Source organism: Triticum urartu, chromosome 3A, assembly GCF_056163025.1.
Source record: "Triticum urartu cultivar PI428250 chromosome 3A, HENAU_Tu73, whole genome shotgun sequence".
NCBI lineage: Eukaryota > Viridiplantae > Streptophyta > Magnoliopsida > Poales > Poaceae > Triticum > Triticum urartu.
Genome location: NC_141875.1, coordinates 17,942,441 through 17,967,360, shown reverse-complemented (window position 1 = coordinate 17,967,360; position 24,920 = coordinate 17,942,441). Strand labels below are relative to the sequence as shown.

Genomic DNA, 24,920 nt, shown 5'->3' with positions numbered 1-24,920 from the left:
TAAACGAATACCCCATGTTGCCAAGCTTTAATATTATTTTTTGTTTTGTCAGTGTCAAAGAGTGCCGAAAAGGGCCTATGCAGCATTCTTTTCAACATTTACTGTTAGATAATCCGCTAGCATTTGATGCTACCGAGTGGTTAGTTGACTGGCTATGGAATCTATGTATGACTGTGTCGGGCGAGAACTGCAGGCCGTCCTCGAGCAAGCACACGTCCTCTTTCTGAGATGCCTTCTTCTTCATGCTCTTAGATTGACAATCTCCATCCCTGACGCAAGTTAGGATCTCCACCACCTCCTTGATCGACGGCCTCAGATCCCTCTCGAGCTGCAAGCACTGGAAGGCCACCTCGGCGACGCGATCGATTGTCCTCTTCGTTTCGGGGTCGGTGTCGTAGCCGAGCTCCGGATCAACCAGCTGAACAACTTGATGATTCTGAATCCTGTTGAGAGCCATGTTCGCCAGGTTGATCTCACTGTGGCTCCTGCTCATGTCCACAGCAGGTTTCGACGATATCAGCTCCACCAAGACGACGCCGAAGCTGTAAACGTCGCTCTTGTCAGTCAGCTTGTAGCACTGGTGGTACACCGGGTCGACGTAGCCCGGTGTGCCCTGTGGAACGGTCGAGACATGGGTGACCTCGAGCGGGAACAGGCGCGACAGCCCAAAGTCTGCAACTTTGACATGGAAGCTGTTGTCCAGCAATATGTTAGTCGTCTTCACATCTCGGTGTATGATCTCGACGGCATGGAGGTAGGCCAGTGCTTCAGCCGTTTCTATGGCAATGTTCAGCCTCAGAGGCCATGTGAGGCCTCGTTCCGCCGAACGGGATCCGTGAAGATGGTCCGCGACCGTCCCATTTGCGATGAACTCGTACACCAGAAGAAGGTCACGGCTCATCCGAGACGTACATCCATATAGGGTCACAAGGTTCTGGTGGAGCAGGCGGGACAGGATGTCAACCTCATTCAGGAATTGCTCAACCCTTCGGTAGTTGTTCTTGTAAAGGCGTTTCACTGCAACTACTCTCCCATCCTTGAGTTTTCCTGAATGACACAAATGCCAAAGTTGTCATTTCCAGTGAATAGGGCAAGATTAGTTATCAAAGAATACAGTTGTGAACTGAGTTTTCCGAAAAGGAGGTTCAAATCCCTGGCAGCATCTGGAATTTGATGTGTTAAGAACTTAAAATTGACAAGAGTTCTGAAAACATGTGTTTTACCTTTATAAACAGTTCCAAAACCACCATCACCAAGCTCCCTTGAGGCACTAAATCCATCAGTAGCTACTTCAAGTTCCTCGAAAGTGAAGATATGAGGAGAACCATCCAACTCAAGGTCTTTACTATATGACGTCATTGATGATCCACTTCGCATGAACTCCTTTGAAGCTATAGCTTGTTTCCTCTTCTTGCGTTTGTACCAGACAAAACAGACGAGACATGCCATGAGTACAGCACCACCTAGTCCTGCGCCAACTGTCCACAGAAACAATATAACACATGAGCAATATGAAGCAACCAAAGGATCTGGCTAATTCCCCATCATGAGATTTCACCTCTTCTTCTCCATATTCCGGTACAATATGGAGCACAGGAAATAAGAACCGAAGAAAAGATGGGACGAGCAGCTTGAGAGTTGATTGACACTCACCTATTTTAAGAATCGTCCCTGTTCCCATTTTACGGTCCCCTGCATAAGAAGAGTCTGTAAATAATTTAAACATTATGAAGTAATAAACAAGTATAGTAGTCGATTGACAAATGAACGGAACTTTTTGTAGTATGAATTGGCATTGTCATGATAACTTTGCCAGCTTCTATGTAAAGCCAAACCCCCTTTCCACTGACTGGTTAATGAGGAAAATCCAGCAACAGCTGAATTTCAGATTTTCAATTCAAGGTGGTAATATATTTGAAGAAAATAAATTCATAGAAGCCACAATCAAGGCATTCAGATCGTAAAAGTGGTGCGAGAAATACCGGATTCATACATTTGCATGATTGAGGAGAAATTATCAAAATGTAAGGGACACTCTTCGGCACTGCTTCATTATGCAGTGCAACACTCGGTTTTTTTTTTACCAAGTGCATGAGCACCTCTAAGCACCCACTGAAACTAACTACAGCATCCAATTCAACTTTGCACCCCTAACTAATTCAACAACAAACAGCTACTCCCTCTGTAAACTAATATAAGAGCATTTAGAATACTAAAATAGTAATCTAAACGCTCTTATATTAGTTTACAGAGGAAGTACAATATATTGACTTCCACATGTCTGAATTTCGAAACTCGAACCAGCGCATAGAAAAGTACTAAGCTAAGCGCGTTGATCGGCAATTCCTTCCGGGAATAGTTTACTTGGAACGAAGCCAGGAACACGTTACCATCGGTTCGGCATCTTTGTTGAATAGCAATGCTGACTAATTCAACAAATGTATTTTGACTAGGAATAGATGAAAAAAAAATAACGCGTTATAGCGTCGCTAATAGCACGCTATAGCGTTTTCAGGAATGTCTCGCTAAATAAATTAATGTACATTGTCTTGCTAATAGCACGCTATAACGTGATATAACACGCTAATAGTATATTTTAAGGGCCACTCTGTTTTTTTTCATTGCTAGGAATCGATAGGCTTAATAAATATCTCAATCAGTGGACTGAACTTCACTAACTACCAAAAACAAAACGGTAATCTGCAGGAGCTCCAAGAAACCAAGCAAGCACCCAAGAGTTGACTAGGCAAAAATTATATCCGTGTCCAATCAGCATCCTATGTTCCTCCTAGCAGCAACAGCGACGTAAAACGCAGTAAATCTGTTCTTGACAGCGATTCTATGTTAGAAGCAGTATCAAAATTGCTACCATACGAACTGCAAAGCAAGGATTGACTAGGCAAAATCACGGTGGCGCTGTCAGCCTGTCAGTTAATTTTGGTCAACTCACCGCACTTCTCGCGGTGGGCGACGCCGGAGCAACTGCAGGAAAACCCGGTGCCGTCGCTGGCGTACCTGCACTGCCCGCCGCTTGCCTCGCACTTGGGGCAGTCGCCCGACGGCACCGCCCACTCGAGCAGAAACCCTCGCCTCATGCTCTGGAGATAGCCGTCGTCGCCGTCCGGAAAACCGAGAACCGGCACGACGGAGAGGTTGCAGGCGAGGGGCAGATCCGCCAGCCCGCGGTGGCTGCCGTACTCCCCGCCAAGGCGGTAGAAGGACCCGTCGGCGCAGCGCGTGCGGGCGAACCCCGGCGACGCCGCCTGCTGCTGCTCGGTGCAGTTGTAGAGGACGAGCACCTCCCTGTTCTTTCTGCTGATGGTGTAGGGCCCCAGCCCGAGGCCCAGCGAGATGTTGAACCACCACGGCGGGCAGCCGGCGCGGGTTGGGACGAGGAGGTTATGGTTCACGGCGACGAGAGAGGAGTTCTCGGCGAAGACCCGGGCGACCTGGTATTTCCCGAACATGGAGCGGCTGAGGAACGCGTGGGTGCCGTTGCACTTGAGCTGGAAGGACGGGGACCCGCACGGCGGCCGGCCGCCGCCCTCCTCCAGCCAGAACGGGTAGGTGATGTTCAGGTCGCCGCATCTCTTGGGCGAGCAGGTGGCACCGGCCGGCGACGGTAGCCGGAGAAAGGAAGCGGAGAGTAGCAGGAGGAGGAGGGGCTGGAGCGGCGGCATGGATTGGAATATCTGGGTATGGAAAGCGGAGCGGCTGGCTGACTGACCGGAGCGGGCGAGGACGAGAGGACTGAGTTAACGAGAGCAACGGGACGGAACGGAGGGCGGGATGTGCGACTTTGAAGATGAAGTACGGTGGCCATGGCGGCTTGACCGGTCAGAGTCAACGCGCTATTTTGTTTCACATTTCCGTTTTTATTTATTTTGGCATGTCGGCTTGAATTCTGGGATGCCGTTCCCCAGCGGGCAATGCCGCGGCGGCGGCGTGGAGCTCCCGCCACGGCTGGGGACGGCGAAGGCGACGGCGACGGCTTGCCAACCCGCCATTAATTTCGCATGGGAAGCTGAGACCAGATTGTAAACTCTATGGGATAGACAGTGATTAGTTTGGCGAGCGAGCTTACCAGGCGGCAGCTGCCATGTCAGGAGGAAGCCCTCCCGGATGAGCTGCTCGTATTCGCTGGCATTCACCACGCCGGACGTCCCCAGCACGGGCACGGCGGTGGCATTGCAGCCCGGCAAATCGTAGCCGCTGGACTTGTTGTACCAGCCCCCCGCGCGGACAAACGTGTTGTTCCGGCACACCGTGTCCACCAGCCCCGCCGTCCCCGGCGCCCTGGAGCAGCTGTAGAAGATGAGGTTCTGGTTGACGGCGCTGATGGAGAACGGGTGCCCGACTTTGGTGGCGGTGTTGGCCGTGGGGACATGGCAGCTGGAACCATTGGAGAAGTCGCCGAGCTTGTGGACGTCGGAGACGAGCAGGGAGCCGTTGTGGACGAAGATGTGGAGGATCCGGAGCCCGAACTCGGGCTCGTAGTACCCGAGGTAGGGGACGTGGTCCTTGCAGTGGACCTGGAACCCCATCTGGGCGCACCGGTTCTCCTCGGAGCCATGGACGACCCCGAACGGGCGCGAGACGGTCACGCTGCCGCATCGCTCCGGCTCGCAGGCCGCCGCGGCGAGCATCGGCGCAGTGATGATCACCGAGACGACGGCGGCGGCGGCGGCCCAGAGGAGGAGGCAAGGCCCGGGCCATGGGGACATACGAAAGAAAATACACCGACCGAAGTCCCTGATGAGGAAGACGAGGACTGAGGAGATTGGTAGTACTATGAACTGCGATGTTCATGGTACAAGCGAGGGGATATGTGATATGAGGATGGAGTCAGTGAGTGACGAGTCCTTTTCTTTCTGGCAAAGTGTGAGTGGTGTGCCGGAAAGTTTGACTGCAAGGCAACCAACGTCCACACACGAGAACTCCACCATACCCGGTCGCGGTCGAGCAGTGATGCGACCGGACCGGCCATGGAACCATGCATGGGTGAGTTCTAAGTTGGTTGGATACTTCATGCATGCTTGTGTGACTGGTAACAGTAGTCGTACACTACATGCACACGTAAACCGGTAAACCTCTATGCTGGTCAGTGAATGTATATATGCACACCTATGAGGATATCACAAAACTAGGTAGTGTGTTTTATTAACTGTAAATGCGTCCCAAGACATTGTGGTTTTTCAAAAATGAAAATTAACTGTAATAAATGTAATAATATAGTGTATCTATTGGCAACCTAAGAAAAAAGGCAATAAAACTGATGCTGTGTTCAGACGTTGTCAACAAGCAGGGGTACCAAGCCCGTGGTTGTTAGTCGGTACAACCTGATGAGCATAACTACATAAACAATCAGTAGCAACCATGCATTTCCGGACCCGGGCCGACTTCAGGGTTCAGAGTTGAAGCTCTAGCTAGGCTGATCCTTTCCTCTCGTGTTGACAAACATCTGCAACTAATCTAAAGTGGTAGTAGTTTAGTTTACGGGCCACATCAAACCGCCCAAGCTTCGTGCAAGTAGTTACTAACTAATCGTGAAAGTAGTTTCCTGTGTACCAGTTTCTAGCGAGAGAAATAAGTCTTTTGTTCAGGGACAAGAAAGCGATGAAAAATCTGCTACACGTATTTGACTAATTACATGGGTGGACACACGATACTGTGAGGATCGCACAGGTAAAAAGCTAGCCTGAGTTTTTCTTAGTGAACACCACGCGTCACATTTGGGTAACAGTCAAAAGTTAACATTCAGTTACCGGGTCCAAACGGGGAAGAAGGATCGACAGGCACTGCCACTCAACTCACCAGAAACTAGCAGAGCAGCTCAAACAGAGGCAAACACGGTAGATTTTTCACTCTGCCTTGGAAGCCAAGACGGTACACGTTTACCCAACCGTCACTGGTGGCTGCTGCGAGGTCAGCACCATAATCCACTCGCTTGCCAGCGGCACCGTAACCCAACACTACCATGCATCTCTATAGCCGCTGAAACATCAGCCCCGGAGATAAAGAGATAAGAGCATCTCCAATAGACGCGCTATATAAGGCGCGTGCCAAAAAAGATTCCTATATAGCGCGCGCGTGACCAAAAATAACGCTCAAGCAAAAGCTGTAAAATAGAGCACGTACAAAAACGAAGTTGCAAATTTAGGGCGCCGGCTTGAGCGCGCGGGCAGCTGCGCGTGGGTCCGCCAGGTTGGGCGATGTGGTTTTGTGCGTCTGGTAAACCTCCCGCGCGCAAAAGCGCTATTTCGGCATTGTATATTTTTTAACGCGTCTGTTGGAGATGCTCTAAACCAAATACATATAGGTGGCCTACCCAAGATGGAAAGGATCGATAGCACTAAGCCAGCGCAAGGCCAGTTGCATGGCACCAACGAACCAACGAACCAAAGATTAGATGCATGGCACCAACGTAATTGATATCCATGATTGCAAAGCCCAAGCCGCGGAACATAGAGCTCCGTAGAAACGGAACGTTCTTACGGCAAGAGACCTCGAAATCTGCGAAACCACATGCTGGTTCCGTCTCGTTGACCAGCAAATCTCCCGCATCACACCACGAAAACAACCTGGCACGGTTCGGACACATTTTTTCTCGTAAACAGGAGACAAAGGTGAAGGAGGTTTGCGGAAGACTGGGCCGTTGTCACACCCACAAAAACCACACCCCCCTATCCCACCCCCGCGCGCACTTCCCGTCCGTCCCTAAACTATCCGCATCCATGCTGCTCCACACTAAAGGCGGCTTAGGACGGACGGGACCTCTCACTGGCACCGTCATTGAAGCGGCATGTCGGCCGAGGGTGCTGCCCGCTGCACGCCGGCTAAACATGCCTCCTCGCCGCATTGAAACGTCTTCATTAAATTTGCGGAAGCCAAAAAAACCTACTTTGGTCACGTGTTCGTTCACGAGCAGACCGACATTAAACGCAATGCCGGCCTGACAGGCAAGCTCCTCCTGTCCACCCTCAAACGAGGCCAGACGCCGACAAGAATCACACCACTCCGCCGCTTCCTGATCTCCTCCTTCCATCATCTTCTTCACTCTTTCGACAACATCCGCCGCTTCCCTGATCTACTCCTTCCACAATTTTCTCCACTTTCGACGGCATCCAACGAGCAGGAAGAGTAGTTCTTCGGCATAAATGTTTTTCTTTAGAATGGAGAATTCCAATTCGAACCTATAGTTCACACATTTTATTTGCATTATTTTTAGGGAACTAATTTTATTCAGATAGATCATAGATATGCAATTTAGATTGGTAAGCCATGACGTGAATTTTTTTGGTTTCCCCTTTGACGGGGTAAGCCATGACCACGACCTCCATGGCCCCGTGATGTGACTGGAACCAAGATGCTTAGCATGATCATTTTGGTTCTGCCATATTCTCAAAAAAAAAAAGAAAAAAAATTCTAACCTTGGTACAACTTTCGCACTTGGCAGGTTACGGGTTAGGGCATCTCCAACGTCGACCCGCAAACTTCCCGCATCAGTTCGGATCACGGAAGCCACCTATCAGTCCATGGCGCCGTCCAGACGTGTTTTCTCCCGCAAACCGGAGACAAACGTGGGAGAGGTTTGTGGGAGTCCAGACCGCTGTCATGCCCACAAAAATCCCACCCCTCCCGCGCGCGCTTTCCGTCCGTCGCCAGCTGCCCACATTCATGCCGCTGTAGAGCGCGCTGCTCCATACTAAAGGCGGCTCAGGGCGGAAGAGACCTCTCACTGCCACCGTCATTGAAGCGGCGCGCCAGCCGAGGGCGTTGCCCACTGCACGCCCGGGGAAACATGCCTCCTCGCCGCATTCAAACGCCTCCATTAAACCCACGTGGAAGCCAAAAAACCTACTCTGGTCACGTGTTCGTTCACGAGCATACCGACATTAAATGCAATGCCATGCAAGCTCCTCCTGTCCGCCCTCAAACGAGGTCAGACGCCGGGCAAAAATCACACCACTCCACCGCTTCCTCATCTCCTCCTTCCACCATTTTCTCCACTCTTTCGACGTCATCCAACGAGTAGGAAGAGCAGTTCTCCGCTTAAATATTTTTCTTTAGAAGGGAGAATCCCAATTCAAACCTATAGTTCACACATTTTATTTGTATTATTTTTAGGGAACTTATTTTATTCAGATATATCATAAATATGCGGTTTAGATTGGCTAGTGTATGGATAATCGTTTCTATTCAGATGCATTGGAAGGCCAAGGGCTAAGGATCAAAACTCACACAGCGGTGTTAAAAAAACCCCGGATAGCGGGCTACCCTAACCGGACTCCACCATTGCGGGCAATTCGTATGCACCACTCGTTGCAACAGAGTGTCGCTAAATCACATGGGAGTGAGCGTTATGGGCCGACCACAACTTTAGAGCGAGTCACATCTGGTTCTTGGCGGTTTTCAAGTCATTGTCTTTTTCAGCGGCGGGGCCAGGGGGGACAAGCAGGGGCATGGCCCCCCCAACGATCGACAATTTTAGTAACAGCGACGAGTAATTACCAACAAGATTAGATCAATATGTACTCGCCCCCCCCCCCCCCTATACTCGAATCCTGGCTCCGCCACTGGTCTTTTTTCTCCTAATGATTATCATCGGTTTTCTTCCATATTTTTTTCCTTTTAGTTTTATTTATGTTTGTCGCTTTTCATTCGGTGTTTTTTTTTCTAATACATGATTATTCTTAGATTCATGGATGTTTAAAATATTATTATCTTTAAATCCATGAACATTTTTTCAATTTTGTGGGCATTTTTGACATTTATAAAATTTGGGAAGATTTTTAGAAATAATAAATGAACAATTCGAATTTTAAAAGGCAAGGTTACTCAATAACCGGCTTTCTACGGAGGGAGAAGATGCTACGAGCGGGCCTGTTTTTCTTCTGATTTTTCTATTTTTGAGATTTGGTTGTTCTTCTGATGGGACGGGCCCTCACACGGCAGCTCTACATGGGCAGAGCCCAGAGCGTGTTATACGGACTATCCATTGCACAAAGCGATGAATAACAGCACTCGCCATTATGGGCCATCGCGATGCAATTTTGCCTAAAGTCCCGAAAAATAAACATGAGCCCACAACTCTATATGTCTGAAAGTCTACTTCTGGCTGGGCTCTCACTGGATTAGTGGATTATACTCGTGAGCAAATGAACAAAGCCAATTTCGGCCATAGACTTCAGATGTTCAGGGTTCAGACAAAACCATGCTACTCATTCTCAACTCGGAATACTCTGGCCTGGGAAGGAGAAAGGAGACGACGGCGCACACACACCATACTGCCAAGATATTACTAGTATAAGTGATCCGGATATATCTAACTTAAACAAAGCATATGTCACAATTTGACTGGTACAGGCAAGCCGCCCCACGAACAACTCAACCTTACCCTCGTTTGGTGACTAACATGATTGATTGATTGCCTGGTTCGATATGGGAAATCCAAGCAAAGGCACTGCGGGTAGCTGGCTAGGAAGTGGATTAAGGACATGATTTGACTGGTGAACTTACGTGGACGGGGGAGCTCCCATGTCAAGATGAACCCATCGTTGATGAGCTGCTCGTACTGGCTCGCGTTCGCCCCGCCGTCTGCGCCAACCACCGGCGTGACGGCAGCGTCGCAGCCATCGTAGCTGCGGTAGCCGCTCGTATCATTGTAATGTCCTCCGGCGCGGACGAACACCTTGCTCTTGTTCCCGCACCCCATCCCCGTCTGCACCAGCCGCAGCCGCAGCCACCGTGAGCATCAGTGATAGCCACAGGGCCCGGAAGAACCAGCAGCCCGGAGCCATATGAGCACAAGACTGAAAAGATTGCAGTGAAACAGCAAAGGGGGGTTGGCTACAGCCTACAGGTATGAGACAATACGGTGGTCTAACCAGTGACCAGGAACGATATATGGGGACGACGGACGGCAGAGTGAGTGGTTCAAATTTGAATAGAAAACTGGTCGTCCACAGATACGCCGAGTGATCCCATTGACTGGCAAGCCATGACTTGCAAAATTTCAGTGTTCCCCTTTGACGGGGTAAGCCATGACAAAGGCCATCATGGCCCCGTGATGTGACTCTCAAACCAAGATGCTTAGCCTGGTCGTTTTGGTTCCGGCATCTTTGCGCTCTTGTCTTCTATCTAGCTACTCTCTCTAGTCTCTGTCCCTAACGCTCTTATATTATGGAACGAAAAGAGTAGATTCTAATCTCGGTACAACCTTCACACTTGGCAGGTTACTGGTTATATTGTATAACATACTCCCTCCGTTATATAATGTAGTGCATATAGATTTTCTGGAAAGTCAATTTACATACAATATGAAATATATTTATATCTACAATATGACCAAGTTTATAGATAAACTATTTATGTCTACAATATGAAATATATTTAATGTGAAAACACGTCTTATGATGTACTCCCTCTGTTCCATAATGTAAGGCGGTGTCAAAAAACGACTTACATTAATTATGGGACGGAGGGAGTATCTAATATTATGTATTTGGTATTCTAGATGTATATATTTTTCTCCACAAACTTCGTCAAAGTTTGACTTCTCAGAAAATCTATTTTCAATGAGATATTTTTGGGGAACAGAAAAAAAAAGATCATGTAGTATGATCGGTCACTAGGCTGCATTTTTTATAAATTGTGTAAATGTTTTTCTTTGCAAGGGATAATAGATGTTCAAACTCGGAGTTCACACATTTTCAATGAGATATTTTTGGGGAACTAATTTTATTCAGATAGATCTACAATTTAGATTGGCTGGCGTATGGAAAATCACTTTTATTCAGAGGAATTGTAATGCCACGGCCAAAGGCTAAGGTTCAAAACCCGGATTGAGGGCTACGCTGACCAGACTCCACCATTGCGGGAAATTCGTATTCACCACTTCTTGTAACACTTTGTCACTAAATCGCATGGTAGCGAGCGTGATGGCCCGGCCGCAATTTCGCAGCTGGTTCTTGGTGGTTTTTTCAATTCCTTTTTTTTTCTAATGATCATCATCAGTTTTCTTCCATTTTTTCTTCTTTCCTTTACAATTCTCTAATGATCATCACTGGTTTTCTTTACGTTTAAAATATCATGAGCACTTCTATAATTCAATAAACTGTTTTGAAATAACCATGAGAGTTTCTAAATTCATCAGCATTTTCTTCAATTTTGTTAGTATTTTTGAACTTATGAAATATATTACAAAAATTGAGAATATTTTTAGAAATAATATGAACAATTTGAATTTAAAAACAAAAGGTACTAAATAACCGGTTTTCTACATAGGAAGAAGTAGCTACGAACGCGCCGTTTTTTCTTCTGATGGGACGGGCCCTCACACGGCAGCACTATATGGGGCAAGCCCAGAGCGCGTTATATAGACCATCCATTGAGTAAAGTGATGCCCACCATTGTGGGGAAAGGCGGTGCAATTCGGTCGTAAATTTCAAGAAATAAACATTAGCCCACAAGTCCATATGTTTGAAAGTCTATTTCGGACTGGGCTCTCTCTCACTGGATTATACTCCTAAACAAATGAACGAAGCCAATTTTGGCCATAGACTTCAGAAGTTCAGAGTTCAGACTAACTATGCAAAAGCCACTCATTCTCAACTCTAAGTACTCTGGCTTGGGACGGAGAAAGGAGACAACCGCACACGCTTAGTGGACAGGTGTAAGTAACTAGCACGAGGTTTGCATGCCATCATGCTGCCAAGATATACTAGTATAAGTGATTCGGAAAATATATCTAATAAAAACAAGCATGTCACAATTTGACTAGTATAGGCAAATCGCCCCACACCTTAGGCAAGCAGGACACCCGGCACGATCAACTGAACCCTCTTATATTATTGGACGGAGGGAGTAGCTAATAGCCCGGTTGATTGCCCGGTTTCCAAGCGTTCTAGCTAGCTAATAGCTATCCAGGAAGTGGATTAAAGAGATGATTTGCGGCGGGTGAACTTACGTGCAAAGGTAGGGGGGCGCACCCATGTGAGGAGAAAGCCATCCTTGATGAGCTGCATGTAGTCGCTCGCGTTCGTCCTGCCCGACGACGAGCCCAGCACCGGCACGATGCTAGCGTCGCAGCCCTCCAAAGCGTAGCCAGAGTAGTTTCCGGTGGCGTCGTAACGCACTCCCGCGCGGGCAAGCACCTCGCTCTCGTTCCCGCACCTCAGTCCCGTCTGCACCAGCTCTCTATCCCGACGAGCCACGGCTGCCGCCGCGCCCTCCTCCGTGCAATTGTACAAGATGAGGCTCAGATTGCCGGGATTGACGCTGAACGAGACGCCGAGCTTGGCAGAGGTGTTCCAGATCGGTACTCGGCAGCTGCTGGAGGCGTCCAGCAACAAGTACAGCTTGCCACTATCAACCACGTGCAAGCTTTCCTCCTGGTAAGAGATGTTGACGACTGCAAAGCCACCGCTAAAGGGCATAGAGCTCCTTAGAAATGAACTGCCGTTAACGCAAGAGACCTCAAAGTCTGGGTGACCACATGGTCTTCCCTTTTTCCCAGTCCGTGAGCCAGAACGGGCGGGAGATGGTGAGGTTGCCGCACATCTTGGCCGAGCCCGAGCAGGCTTCCCCTTGTTCCTCGGCCGCAGCCACCGCGAGCACCAGTGGTAGCCACAGGGCCCGGAAGAACCAGCAACTCGGTACCATGGGAACAGAAGATTTGAAAAGATTGTAGTGAACAGAAAAGGGGGGCATAGGCTACACCTATGAGAGAATACGGTGGTCTAATATATGGGGACGGACGGCAGAGTGAGCGGTGAACATTTGACTGGAAAACTGGGGCGAACGGTCATTGTCTACGAATTCCGCGAGTGACCCCTTTGACTGGTAAGCCATGACTTATAAAAATTTCAGAGTTTCCCTTTGACGGGGTAAGCCATGACCATGACCTCCATGGCCCCGTGATGTGACTGGAACCAAGATGCTTAGCCTGATCATTTCGGTTCCGGCATCTTTGTCCTCATGTCCTCTATCTAGCTAGATTCTAATCTCGGTACAACCTGGCAGGCTACTTGTCACTGCGTAACATAGAAAAGACTCAGTTGCGTTTTTTTAGAAATTGCGTAAATGTTTTTCTTTACAAGGGCGAATTTGAGTTCAAACTTGGAGTTCACATATTTTATTCAGATTTTTTTTGGGTAACAAATTTTATTCAGACAGATATGCAGTTTAGATTGGCCAGTGCATGGAAAATCACTTCTATGCAGAGGCATTGGAAGGTCCAAAACCCGGATAGCGGGCTAGAATGAGCGTTATGGGCCAGCCCCAATTACAGCGCGAGTCGCGGCTGGTTCTTGGCGGGTTTTTTCAAGTAATTGCCTTTTCTCTGGTGATTATCATCTGTTTTCTTCCATTTTTTCTTTCCTTTTGATTTTTATTTGTGTTTGTCACTTTTCATTCTACGGTCCTTTTTTTCTAATACATTGACTTTCTTAAATTCATGCACGCTTAAAATATCATAAGCATTTTTAAAAATCCATGATTTTAAAATGCATGAGCATTTCTGCAATTCAATAAACTGTTTTAAAGTAATCATGGGACTTTCTAAATTCATGAAAATAAAATCAATTTTTTGAGTATTTTTAATCTTATGGCGTAGCACACCTTTTCTCTCAATTCAAGTTTCCATTCAATAAGTGCATCAAGTATTTCGTATAGAAAGAAAAGGAACCACTTTTCTTCTCTTAAGTATATGAAAAATAGCTTTTTGGTCCCTTTCGTCCAGAGGTTAGGACATCATCTTTTCATGTCGAAGACACGGGTTCGATTCCCATAAGGGATAGGTATTATAAATTTTGGGAACATTTAAAGAAATAATTAATGAAAATTTTGAATTTTAAAAACAAAGGTTACTCAATAAAGGGAGAAGTAGCTACGAGCGTGTTGGTTTTTCTTTTGTGGGACGGGCCCTCACATGGCAGAGCTACATAGGCCGAGCCCGAGCGCATTATACGGACTATCTCTTGCATAAAGCACTGAATAATACTCTCTCGGTCCGGAAATATTTGTCGGAGAAATGGATGTATCTAGATATATTTTTGTTCAAAATACATCCATTTTTATTCATTTCTCCGACAAGGATTATCGGACGGAGGGAATACTTAGCACCCACCATTGTGGGCCAATGCGGTGCAATTTGGCAGAAAGTCCTGCATAATAAACATGAGCCGACAACTCTGTATTTCTGAAAGTCTACTAATTATGACTGGCCTCTCACTGGATTATACGGCTGAACAAATGAACAAAGCCAATTTTGGCCATAGAATTCAGAAGTTTAGAGTTCAGACTAACTATGCAGAAGCCACTACTCCCAACACTCTAAATACTCTGGCTTGGGACGGAGAAAAAGGAGACGACCGCTCACTAGACGACCTCCATTTTTTTTCTTTCGTTTTCATTCTTATTTGTGTTTGGGACCGTGAAAGGGACGGGCCCTCACACGGTAGACGACAGTATTCATCCATCCACATCCCCAATTTCAGTGTACATGAGTTTTTCTTAGTGAAAACTAGGTGTCACGTTTGGGTAAACAGCCAAAAGTTAGCACGAAGTTAATGGGTCGCAACGGGATAAAAGATAGACAGGCACTGCCACCCAACTCAGATAGAGGCCGAGAGTACAGGTTTACACGGACGTGGAGTTTCTACACCTAGGAGCAAATGCTCCTGGTATGAACAGTAATATCAAAAATATTTTAAAAAATTCTGAAATTTTTTTGTGGCATACTTTCAAAAATGTTAGTTGTGCATGCAAAATTTCATCACAAAATCACATTGACGGAAGGCGTGGTAAAAAAAACTTTTTCAGAGTCACACAACTAACATTTGCGAAAGTATGTCCCAAAAAAAATTCAAAATTATTTGAATTTTTTTGATTGTACTGTTCATGTCAGGAGCAAATGCTCTGGGTGTAGAAAGGTACTTTCGCGTTTACCCGACTTTCACAGCTTTACTCGTGGCTACTAAGAGGTCAGCCTCATGATCCACTGACTGGCCAGTGCCACCGTGACAAAACACAACCATGCATGCATCTAGCCGAAATGTCAGCCCCTAATAAGGAGAAAAACCAAATGTATAGGCGACCTACTAAAGATGGAAATGATATCACTAGGCCAATTGCATGGCACCAACGAACAAGTGTCACACATGTGGCGTTTATCATTTGGATAGATATATGCAGTGAACCGGAGAAAATCTAGCTAAAAACAAGCATATGTCAGCACATGCCAGTTCGGCTAGTAGTCCTACAGGCAATGGTTAGGTGGGCGCGTGTCTGGCGAGCAGGAAGATGCAAGTGCATGCGGCGCTGGCCGGGCCGGCTGCGGCCAACGTCGATCCACCACGACCACGACTGGGTCTGCGGCCTCATCCTCTCAAAAAGTGAGTGGCATGATTGGTTGTCTGGTGCCATAGTGGAAACCCTAAGCTAACCTTGATCAAAAGATGATTTGATTTGACGGGTCAACTTACGTGTAGAGGGGCGCTCCCATGCCAAGATGAAGCCATCGTTGATGAGCCGCTCGTAGTCGCTCGCGTTCACCTGGGCCGGCGACGAGCCCGCCACCGGCACGGCGGCGGCGTCGCAACCCTCCACAGGGTAGCCGCCCGCGCCCGTCTCGTCGTAATAACGGCCTCCCGCGCGCGCAAACACCATGCTCTCGTTCCCGCACCTCATCCTCGTCTGCACCAGCAGCGCTGCTCTGTCCCGGCGTGCCGCGGTCGCGGTGGCCTTCTCCGTGCACCTGTACAGGACGAGGTTGAGGTTGGCGGCAGCGATGCTGAACGGCCGCCCCACTTTGATGGAGGTGTTCCAGATGGGCAATTGGCAGCTGTTGGAAGTGCGCAACAGCTCCAGCTTGCCTCGGTCAGCGACGCGCATAGTTTCGTCCCCGTAGGAGATGTTGATGATCGCAAAGCCGTAGCCGAAGGCGGCGGAGCTCCGGAGAACCGGAGTGTTGTTGAAGCAGGCGACCTCAAAGTGAGGGGAGGGGGAGCCGCATGAGATCCCCGTCGCCATGTCGGTGAGCCAGAAGGGGTCGGAGATGTTGACGCCGCCGCACCTACTGGCTGAGCCCGAGCAGCCTTCCACTTCTTCCTCGGCGGCAGCGGCAGCGGCCGCGAGAATCAGCGCCCAGAAGAACCAGCAGCTCGCAGCCATAGGAGTGGAAGATTTTGGATCCGTGGTCGTGGACTCGTGGGCTATGGGGACATATGTTTACGGGAGAATTTGACCCAAGAAAAATGGGGCAAATGATCATCCTCCACATTATCGACTCCTCAGCAAACTTTGACGGGTAAGTCATGGCTTATAAAATTTGCACCCCTTTGACGGGGTAGGCCATTGATGTGCTGGAACAAGGATGCTTTGGGGTATTTTCTTTGGGTACCGGCTACTTCATGCTCTTGTCGGCTATCAAGCTAGTAACATAATACTACTCTTGACAGGTGACAGTATCTTTGAATACAAAAAAGCCCTCAGAAAAGCCTTCAGTTGCGCATTTCTAATCTGGACACTATATATACTTCCCATTTTGTGACGTTGGCCTTTGTGATGTGCAGACTTGGCCAGGATAGCAAAAACAACTCCTCGGCCAACTTATAGAAATAGTAAATCCGCAGGATAGTAAACTTTATGATTCAAATGCACTATAATATGTTTTCCAAGATTTAGTTTTCAGAATTCTTTCTATTGCTCATTTTTGTCCACAGATTAGAATCCTTAGAAAAATTCCTGCCGGCCAACTTGTCCTCATCTGGCTACAACTCCCTCCGTTCCGAATTATTTGTCTTAGATTTGTCTAGATACGGAGGTATCTAGTAATTCGGAACGGAGGGAGTATATGCCATAGAAAAGAAGGTTTTATAGCCTGATTGGTCACTGGCTTGCGCCTTATAGAAATTACACGCAATTTTCTCTTTTTTTTGCAAGGGAGAATTCCAGTTCAAACTTAGAGTTCACACATTTAATTCAGATTTTTTTTAGGGAATACAATTTATGCTGATAGATAATGCAATTTAGATTTGCCGGTGATCAGAAAAACTTCTTTATGTTCAGAGGCAATGGAAGGCCACAACCAAGGGCTAAGGTTCAAAACCCGGACTGCTGGCTATGCATACCGGACTCCACCATTGTGGAAAATTCGTATTCATCAATCAACGGTTTTCTTTTATTTTTTTCTTTCCGTTTCCATTTTTATTTTTGTTTGCCATTTTTATTTCGCCTATTTAATTTTTTTCCTTTTTAATACTTGAACATTGTTCATGGACGATTAAATATCATAAACATTTTTAGAATTCATGGTTTAGTTTTTTTATGAGACTTCCTATAATTCAGCATGCAGTTTTTTTTAAAACAGAGTTTCAGAATTAAGGAAAAAAATAAATTATGTAAATATTTTTCAATGATAAATATATTATGAATTTTGGGAACATTTTTAAGAAAAAATAAAAATTCGAATTAAAAAACCAGAAATCCTCAATAACCGGTTTTCTATGGTGCGAGAAGTGTAGCTTTTTTTTTAGAAAACCTGCTAGGCTTTATTGTGGCAGCGATATATTACATTTGGATCTTGAGTGCGCCAGTTTTTGTTCTGATTTGATCCTATAGTGCATTATATCCATTGCATAAAGTGATGGACAAGAGCAACCACCATTGTGGGCCAATGAGGTGCAATTCGGCCGAAAGTTCAGAAAAATAAACATAAGCCCACAACTCTATATGTCTGAAAGTCTATTTCTGACTAGGCTCTGGTTTATACTCCTGAACAAATGAACGAAGCCAATTTTTGCCGTAGACTTCAGACGTTCAGAGTTCAGACTATGCAGAAGCCACTCGTTCTCTGGCTTAGGATGGAGAAAGGAAGAATCCCATACATGAATAGGATTCCGTTCATGTAAGCCAAAGGGCCTTCAAAGGATATTTTTTTCTACAAAATCCTATCCTACAAAATTTCTATGAAATTCCTGTAAACCAAAGGCAGCCTCAGTGGACGGATGTATTAATTGGCACAGGGTTTGCATGCCACCATACTGCCAAGATATACTAGTATAAGTGATCCGAAAAATAATCTACGTAATAAAAAAGAAGCATGTCACAATTTGACTAGTATAGGCAAGTCGCCCCACGCCTTCGGCAAGCAGGACACCCGGCACGATCAACTCAACCTTATCCTCATTTGTTGACTAGCATAATTGATTGCTTACGGGAAATCCAGGCAAATTAGGCACGGAACGTCCTAGCTCACCTACGAACTTGATTAAAAGATGATTTGACGAGTTAACTTACGTGGATGACGCGGGGGATCCCATGTCAAGAGGAAGCCATCGTCGAAGAGCTGCTTGTAGTTGCTCGCGTTCGCCCCCTCTGACGAGGCCGGCACCGGCACCACGACGGCGGCGCAGCCCTTCAGAGTGTAATTGTTGTAGTTCCCGGTGCCGTCGTGGGGCACTCCCGCGCGGGCAAACACTACCCACTGGTTCCCGCAGCTCACGTTCGTCGGCGCCAGCTCTCTGTTCAGACGTGCCGTGGCCGCTGCTCCGTCCTCCTCCGTGCAGTTGTATAGGATGAGGTTCAGGTTGACGGGGGCGATCTTAAACGGCGGGGTGAGCTTGACTGAGGTGTTATAGAACACGGGACGACATTTGTCGGTGGCGTTCAACACGTCCAGCTTGCCGAGATCAACCGCGTAGAAGCTGCGTTCCTCGTAAGAGATGTTGAGGATTTTGAAGCCTCTGTTGAAGGGTATGGAGCTCCGTAGAGTTGGAGTACTGTTGATACAGGCGACATCGAAGTCCGGGTAGGGATCAGAACCGCATGCTCTTCCCGTAGCTCTGTCGGTGAGCCAGAACGGATGAGAGATGTTGACGTTGCCGCACTTCATGGCCAAGCAGTCTCCCCCCTGCTGGTCCTCGGCCTCCACGAGCATCCATGGCAGCCACCAAACCCAGAGGACGGCGAGGAACCAGCAGCAGCTGCGAGACATCGGGGCAGAAGATTTGGGGAGATTGTGGTGAAGAACAAAGGGTGGGTGGTAGCTGGGGATTCAGTGGTCATGGGCTATGGAAGGAAGATAGGCTATACACGGAACAAATGATACCGTGGTCGAGATGGAACCACATATATGGGGACGGCGAACGACTAGAGTACTATTGGCTGGAAACAGGAGCCAAGCGATCACCGTCCAGGAAGTTTCACAGTAATGACGGCATGACGCCATGGACTAGTAAGCTAGCCATGGCTTCTGAAATTTGCGTCTGACGACTTTGACGGAGTAAGCCATGACAGTGACCCCGTGGACTAGTGATGTGACTTGGAGCAAGAATGCTTAGCCTGATCATTCAAGTTCCGGCCACTTTTTGATCTTGTTTGCTGAGGTGTAGATTCAAGTTCAGCATGTTTGAATTTAAAGATTGGATATGTCTAGAACTCAGTCCATTGAGACTTAACATGAGGTCTCAGTCAAGTAACATCAGCGTAGTATTTTTTGCTACAAACGGCAACGAAAAATGTTGCGACGGTATTGCAAGCAATGACCACAAATGCTACAACCGTTCTAACTAAAAATGCTACAACCGTCAATGAAGGATGTTGCAACCGGCGAGATGATGTGCTACAATCGATGATGTGCAAGACAGATGTTGTAACTGGTAAGAAAAAATGCTATCAATGATGGCACAAAATCAATTCACTAGAAAGGAGGTTAAACCATCTCCGGGCTTATCAATTCATCCATCCTAGTAGGGAACCCTAAGTCTGTATGGTGCTAACTATTATCCAAGCCTTTTCGCTGTACTAGTAAACAATATGCCATGACATTCAATGTTTATTCGGATACATTTCAAGGGGCCCTGAAACATAAAGCGCTTGGCGGCCCCGACAAGGCTTGAAACCCGGTCACGGGCTTGAAACCCTTTGTTACAAGTATACCTGGCCATCCCTTGGGCCGGGCCTAGCCAAGCCGGACGTAGAAAACCCAGGCCCGGCCCGAGCATCGGGCCTAGAAAACCAGGCCCAAGCCCGGCCCAACCATGTAAAAGCCCGCTGGGCCTCGGGCCTTGGTCCGGGCCTCTTCAGTTAGCGCTAACATGGCAGGCCCATGCCCGGCCCAGCCCAAGCTTCGGGCTCAAAATCTAGGCCCGAGCACGGGCCGGGCTGCCCATGGCTAGGACTAGATACAACCCAGTAAACGCCTTTTGCACCAATTTTCTCGTAGGCCCAAATCTGATTTCACTTTGAGTGGGAGGGAAGAGACACTGTGCGATGTCGTCTGAGTGCCCTATTGATGTGTTCTATGTTATCTCAAGAAAAGAATTATTGATGGGTTCTTTTAGCTCATTTTGATTATTTTTGTACGTTTTTGTGTGTCTTTTATTTCATTTTCCTTTGCGCCCATTTTATTTTATTTTTTGTGATTAATTTTCGTACATTGCTACTGGGCTGTCAGTGGACCAGTGAACAAGGTCATGATGCCAATTTTGACCGTAGTGAGTTCTGACCAGAGAAAGAAGTTCAGACTTCAGACTTCAGACTAGGCAGAGCTGAGAAGTACAGAGTTCAGACCAGAATCTAGCTTCGCCCTAGCAGCCATTTGTTGTCCTAGCTTAGCTACAAACTTGATTATAATTTATAAAGATGATCTGGTGGGTGAACTTACCTGCCGGCGCAGGGAGAGTGGGGCCCTCCCATGTCAAGCGGAAGCCATCGTCGATGAGCTGCTTGTAGTAGCTCGCGTTCGCCTTGCCTGCCGACGAGCCCATCACAGGCACGATGATAGCATCGCAGCCCTCCAAAGCGTAGCCGGCGTAGCTCCCCGTAGCGTCGTAAGGCACTCCCGCGCTGGCCAACACCTTCATTTCGTCCCCGCAACCCATTGTCGTCTGCACCAGCTCCCTGTCCCGACTTGTCGCAGACGCCCACGCCGCCGCCGCCGCGCCATCCGTGCAGTTGTACAGGATGAGGCTCAGGCTGCCGGGGTCGATCGTAAACGGATGGCCGAGCTTAACGGAGGTGTTCCAGACCGGCAATCGGCACCTTTCAGAGCCGGGAAACAAATCCAACTTGCCTCCATCAACCACGCGCAGGCTGCGTTCCCCGTAAGAGATATCGATGATCTTAAACCCGATGCCGAGGGAGCTCTGTAGAACCGGAGCGTTTCCAAAGCAAGTGACCTCGAAATCCGACGGACCGCACGATCTTCCCACGTTCCAGTCAGGGAGCCAGAATGGGTCGGAGATGTTGAGGTTGCCGCAATTACTGGCCGAGCGCGAGCAGCCCTTGTCTTGCTGCTCCTCAGCCCCGGCGAGCATCAGTGGCAGCCACCAAACCCCGAGGAAGACTAAGAACCGGCAGCTCCGAGGCATCAGACAATAAGATTTGGAGAAGTTGCTGTGGGCAAAAATGGAGGTGGCTGGATCGGTGGTCATGGCTACGGGAAGGCAGACTGCCACCATGGTCCAAGCTCGAACCATATATGGGGGAGGCGAGCGAGCCGAGTACTATTGGCCGGAACGTTTGACTGGAAAAATGGGGCAAGTTCCCTAACTGAACCCTTGGACTGGTAAGCAGTGCCTACTGAAATTTCCGTGTGACAACTCCTTTTCTTTTGCGGGGCCGTCTAACGACTTTGACGGATTAAGCCATGACCAATTGACCATGACCACCATGAGCCCGTGATGTGACTGCGACCAGGACGCTTAGCCTGATCATTTAGGCTCGGGTTACTTTGCTCTCTTGTTTGCTATGGAGTAGATACGACCTTCACAGCTGGCAGGTAATGGTAACAAAAAGGAAAAATTCTAACCTTCGGTTGCACATTTCTACACCTAGGCATTACAGCCGTAGTGCAGACTTGTGAGGTCCGGACTTCAGAGTTCAGGCTAGGCAGAAGTTCAGCGTCCAGATTAGGCAGAGTAGAGAAGCTCATAGTCCAGACCAAAATGGATCTTGGCCCTAGAAGCCACTTGTTGTTCTGTACGACACCCCAGTTCAACTTGTTAACGAACTTCTAATGGTGGACATGGCCACGTACGTGCCTACTCAGAGCACCAGTTTCTCTGCTTGCCACAACCGAAGTTTCTGGCACGTCACACGTACGTAGTAGCACTACGCATTTACGCAATGGACACTGAATGGCCTAGCTTAGCTACAAACTCGATGAAAAGATGGTTCGGCGGGTGAACTTACGTGCAGGTGCAGGTGCAGGCGCAGGGAGAGGTACAGGTTCAGGGAGAGGTGTCGGATGGTCCTCCCATGTCAAGAGGAAGCCGCCGTTGATGAGCTGCCTGTAGTGTCTCGCGTTCACCTTGCTCGTCGAGCCCATCACCGGCACGTCGGTGGCATTGCAGCCCGTCAAGGCGTAGCCGCCGTAGGTCCCGGTCGCGTCGTAGGGCACTCCCGCGCGAACAAACGCGTGCGTCGCGTTCCCACATCTTATCTCCACGAGCGCCCTGCCCCGATGCGCCGGAGTCTTCGTGCACTTGTAAAAGATGAGGTTTAGGTTGGCGGGGCTGACCTTAAACGGGGTTGCCAATTTGCCGGAGGTGTTCCATCTCGGGAACCGACAGCTGCCCTTGGAGTGGCTCAAGTCTTCCTCCTTGTATACATCGACGACACGCAGACTGCGATTCTCGTAGGAGATGTTGAGAATTGCAAAGCCAGTTAATCCAGCGCTCTTGAGAACTGGAGTGCTGTAGTTGAAGCAACCGACCTCAAAATCCAAGGGACCACACGATCTTCTCATCCCCAATTCAGCTAGCCAGAACGGGCGGGAGATGGTGAGGTTGCCGCACTTCTTGGCCGGGCTCAAGCAGCCTTCCCCTAGCTGATCCTCAGGCCCGGCGAGCAAGCAGGAAGGGGAAGTTGCGGCGAACATCTGACACACGATCGACTTTAGCCTTATCCTCGGCTTGTTCTATTACGGCAATCCAGCAAATCACGCACTGAGCAATCCTAGCTTAGCTGCGAACTTGATCAAAAGGTGATTTGATGGATGAACTTACCTGGAGGGGGCGGATCCCATGTCAGGAGGAAGCCATCTTCGATGAGCTGCTCGTAGTTGCTCGCGTTCGCCGAGCCCGAGGACGAGCCCATCACCGGCACGACGGTGGCATCGCAGCCCTCCAATGCGTAGGTGGCGTAGGTCCCAGTCGCGTCGTAGGGCACTCCCGCGCGAACAAACATGCTGCTCGCGTTCGGGCATCTCACCTCCACCAGCGCCACTGTCTTGGTGCAGTTGTAGAAGATGAGGTTCACGTTGGCGCGGGGGTGACCTTAAATGGGGGTGCCAGTTTGACGGAGGTGTTCCATCTCGGGAAATGGCAGCTTTTGGAGACGTTGAAGTCTTCCTCTTCTTTTTTGAAGTATGTCTCTTTGTGTAGATCAACGGCATGCAAACTGTGTTCCTCGTAGGAGATGTCCATGATTGCAAAGCCGAAGAGCACAGAGCTCCGGAGGACTGGAAAACTGTCTTTGAGGCAAACGACCTCAAAATCCAATGAACCACACGATCTTGTAGTCTCCATGTCGAGGATCCAGAACGGGTGGGAGATGGTGAGGTTGCCGCACGTCTTGGCCGGGCAGTTTTCCACTTGCTGCTCCTCAGGCCCGGCGAGCAGCAGCGGCAACCACCATACTACCAAGATGAACACCAAGAACCAGCAGCTAATAGTAGCCATTGGAAAAGAGAGATTTGGCGGTGACGAGGTGGGGGAGACGTATGCAACTATGAGAGGATACCGTGCTCGAAGCTCGAAGAATGATATATGTGGACGGGCGAGTGAGCGGAGTACCTACTATGGTCGGAACATTTGACCGGAAAATCGGGGCAAAGCTATCATCGTCCCTATCACCTTTGGACTGGTAAGGCGTTGCTTTTGAATTTCTAACCCCATTGACGGGTAAGTCATCAACGTGACCTCCGTGACTCTGTGTGCCCTGATGTGACAGCAAACATGATGCTTTAGGCTGGTTCTTGTACCTGCTACTACATGCTCTTGTCGGTTATCTAGCATCTAAATTCTAATATTTGGCAAATTCACAATTGGCATGTAAAAATATATCCTATAAAATTAAGTTTCATCTGCGTACACCGATCGATTATTGAGGTTGCACAGTGCAAATTTCTTTCTTCTCAGGGGACAAGTCCATTTCACGGGTCCTCGTTGGTTCTACTCACTGTCCTCGTTTTCTGTAGGCAGGCTCAGGCTCCACGTTCCGGACCGCGAGGGCATGGGGTCCTCTTCAGTGGCAACTTGGCGTGAGTGGCTAAACGAGGTCCGGCAATTTCTCTTGGCGGCAAGTCTCCTTCCTTGTCGGTAGTCTAGCTAGGTTGATCTATGGTAGGGTGTGGACGCTCCTGCATTCTTATTCTTGTATTTTTCTTGATCTGCTTTGTAAGAGGATCTCTTTATCATCATTTATCGGTTTGGTTGTGTTGCTTTATATATAAAGCAGGGTAAAAGCCTTTCTTTGCTATTTCAACCTAGACTTTACACTAATTTATTTTGCAGTGTTAGCTTTTGTATTTGGCTGAGTTAGAAATAACAAAATTCTTCAAGGACTTGAGAACGTAAAATCCATACAATCATTGGTGTCTTTCAGGGCTTAACCTTTTTTTTATTGAAACGGGTTAGCGAAACTAAAAGGGTTTTTATATTAAAAGTGTAGAAATTTAATAATTGATTTTTTTCCTATAACTTTGCACTATCTCCACGGGACATGACCATTGACTTGTCATAGTTGGCTAGCACATCGTAATTGAACCAAAACCCACTAACACACCATAATGTACAAGACTCCAGGAAGCCAAAGAAATGAGCTAATAATCTGGGAAGCAAGCTTACCAGTCTGCCATGTGAGGAGGAATCCACCACTGATGAGCTGCTCGTAGTTGCTCGCGTTCGCCATGC

General features: G+C 48.2%; 2 protein-coding genes and 1 pseudogene across 13 annotated transcripts; all 3 read right to left on the bottom strand.

The window, feature by feature from the left end:
- LOC125528786 (LEAF RUST 10 DISEASE-RESISTANCE LOCUS RECEPTOR-LIKE PROTEIN KINASE-like 1.2) lies at positions 1-22,885 on the bottom strand. 11 transcript variants are annotated; one of them, XM_087546003.1, is made up of 4 exons: positions 22,198-22,885; positions 1,654-1,707; positions 1,224-1,478; positions 1-1,047 (listed from the first exon to the last, which is right to left on the bottom strand). In XM_087546003.1, the coding sequence occupies exons 1-4, from the start codon at positions 22,883-22,885 to the stop codon at positions 92-94; spliced, it is 1,953 nt and encodes a 650-aa protein (XP_087402129.1). In that variant the 3' UTR covers positions 1-91. The 11 variants fall into 11 exon arrangements, with proteins under 11 accessions (XP_087402129.1, XP_087402123.1, XP_087402124.1 ...); XM_087545997.1 differs by lacking the exon at positions 22,198-22,885 and adding an exon at positions 20,669-22,066; XM_087545998.1 differs by lacking the exon at positions 22,198-22,885 and adding an exon at positions 20,669-22,066 and having other exon boundaries at positions 1,654-1,692.
- LOC147977911 (uncharacterized) lies at positions 15,226-18,248 on the bottom strand. The gene is made up of 2 exons (XM_087546008.1): positions 15,486-18,248; positions 15,226-15,416 (listed from the first exon to the last, which is right to left on the bottom strand). Exons 1-2 carry the CDS (start codon positions 16,171-16,173, stop codon positions 15,232-15,234), a joined length of 873 nt encoding a protein of 290 aa, XP_087402134.1. The 5' UTR covers positions 16,174-18,248; the 3' UTR covers positions 15,226-15,231.
- Positions 22,792-24,845, bottom strand: LOC147977910 (uncharacterized; annotated as a pseudogene). Its single transcript, XR_015617987.1, has 2 exons — positions 23,013-24,845; positions 22,792-22,924 (listed from the first exon to the last, which is right to left on the bottom strand). The product of XR_015617987.1 is annotated as an uncharacterized LOC147977910 (transcript).
- Between the last annotated feature and the right edge of the window lie 75 nt (positions 24,846-24,920).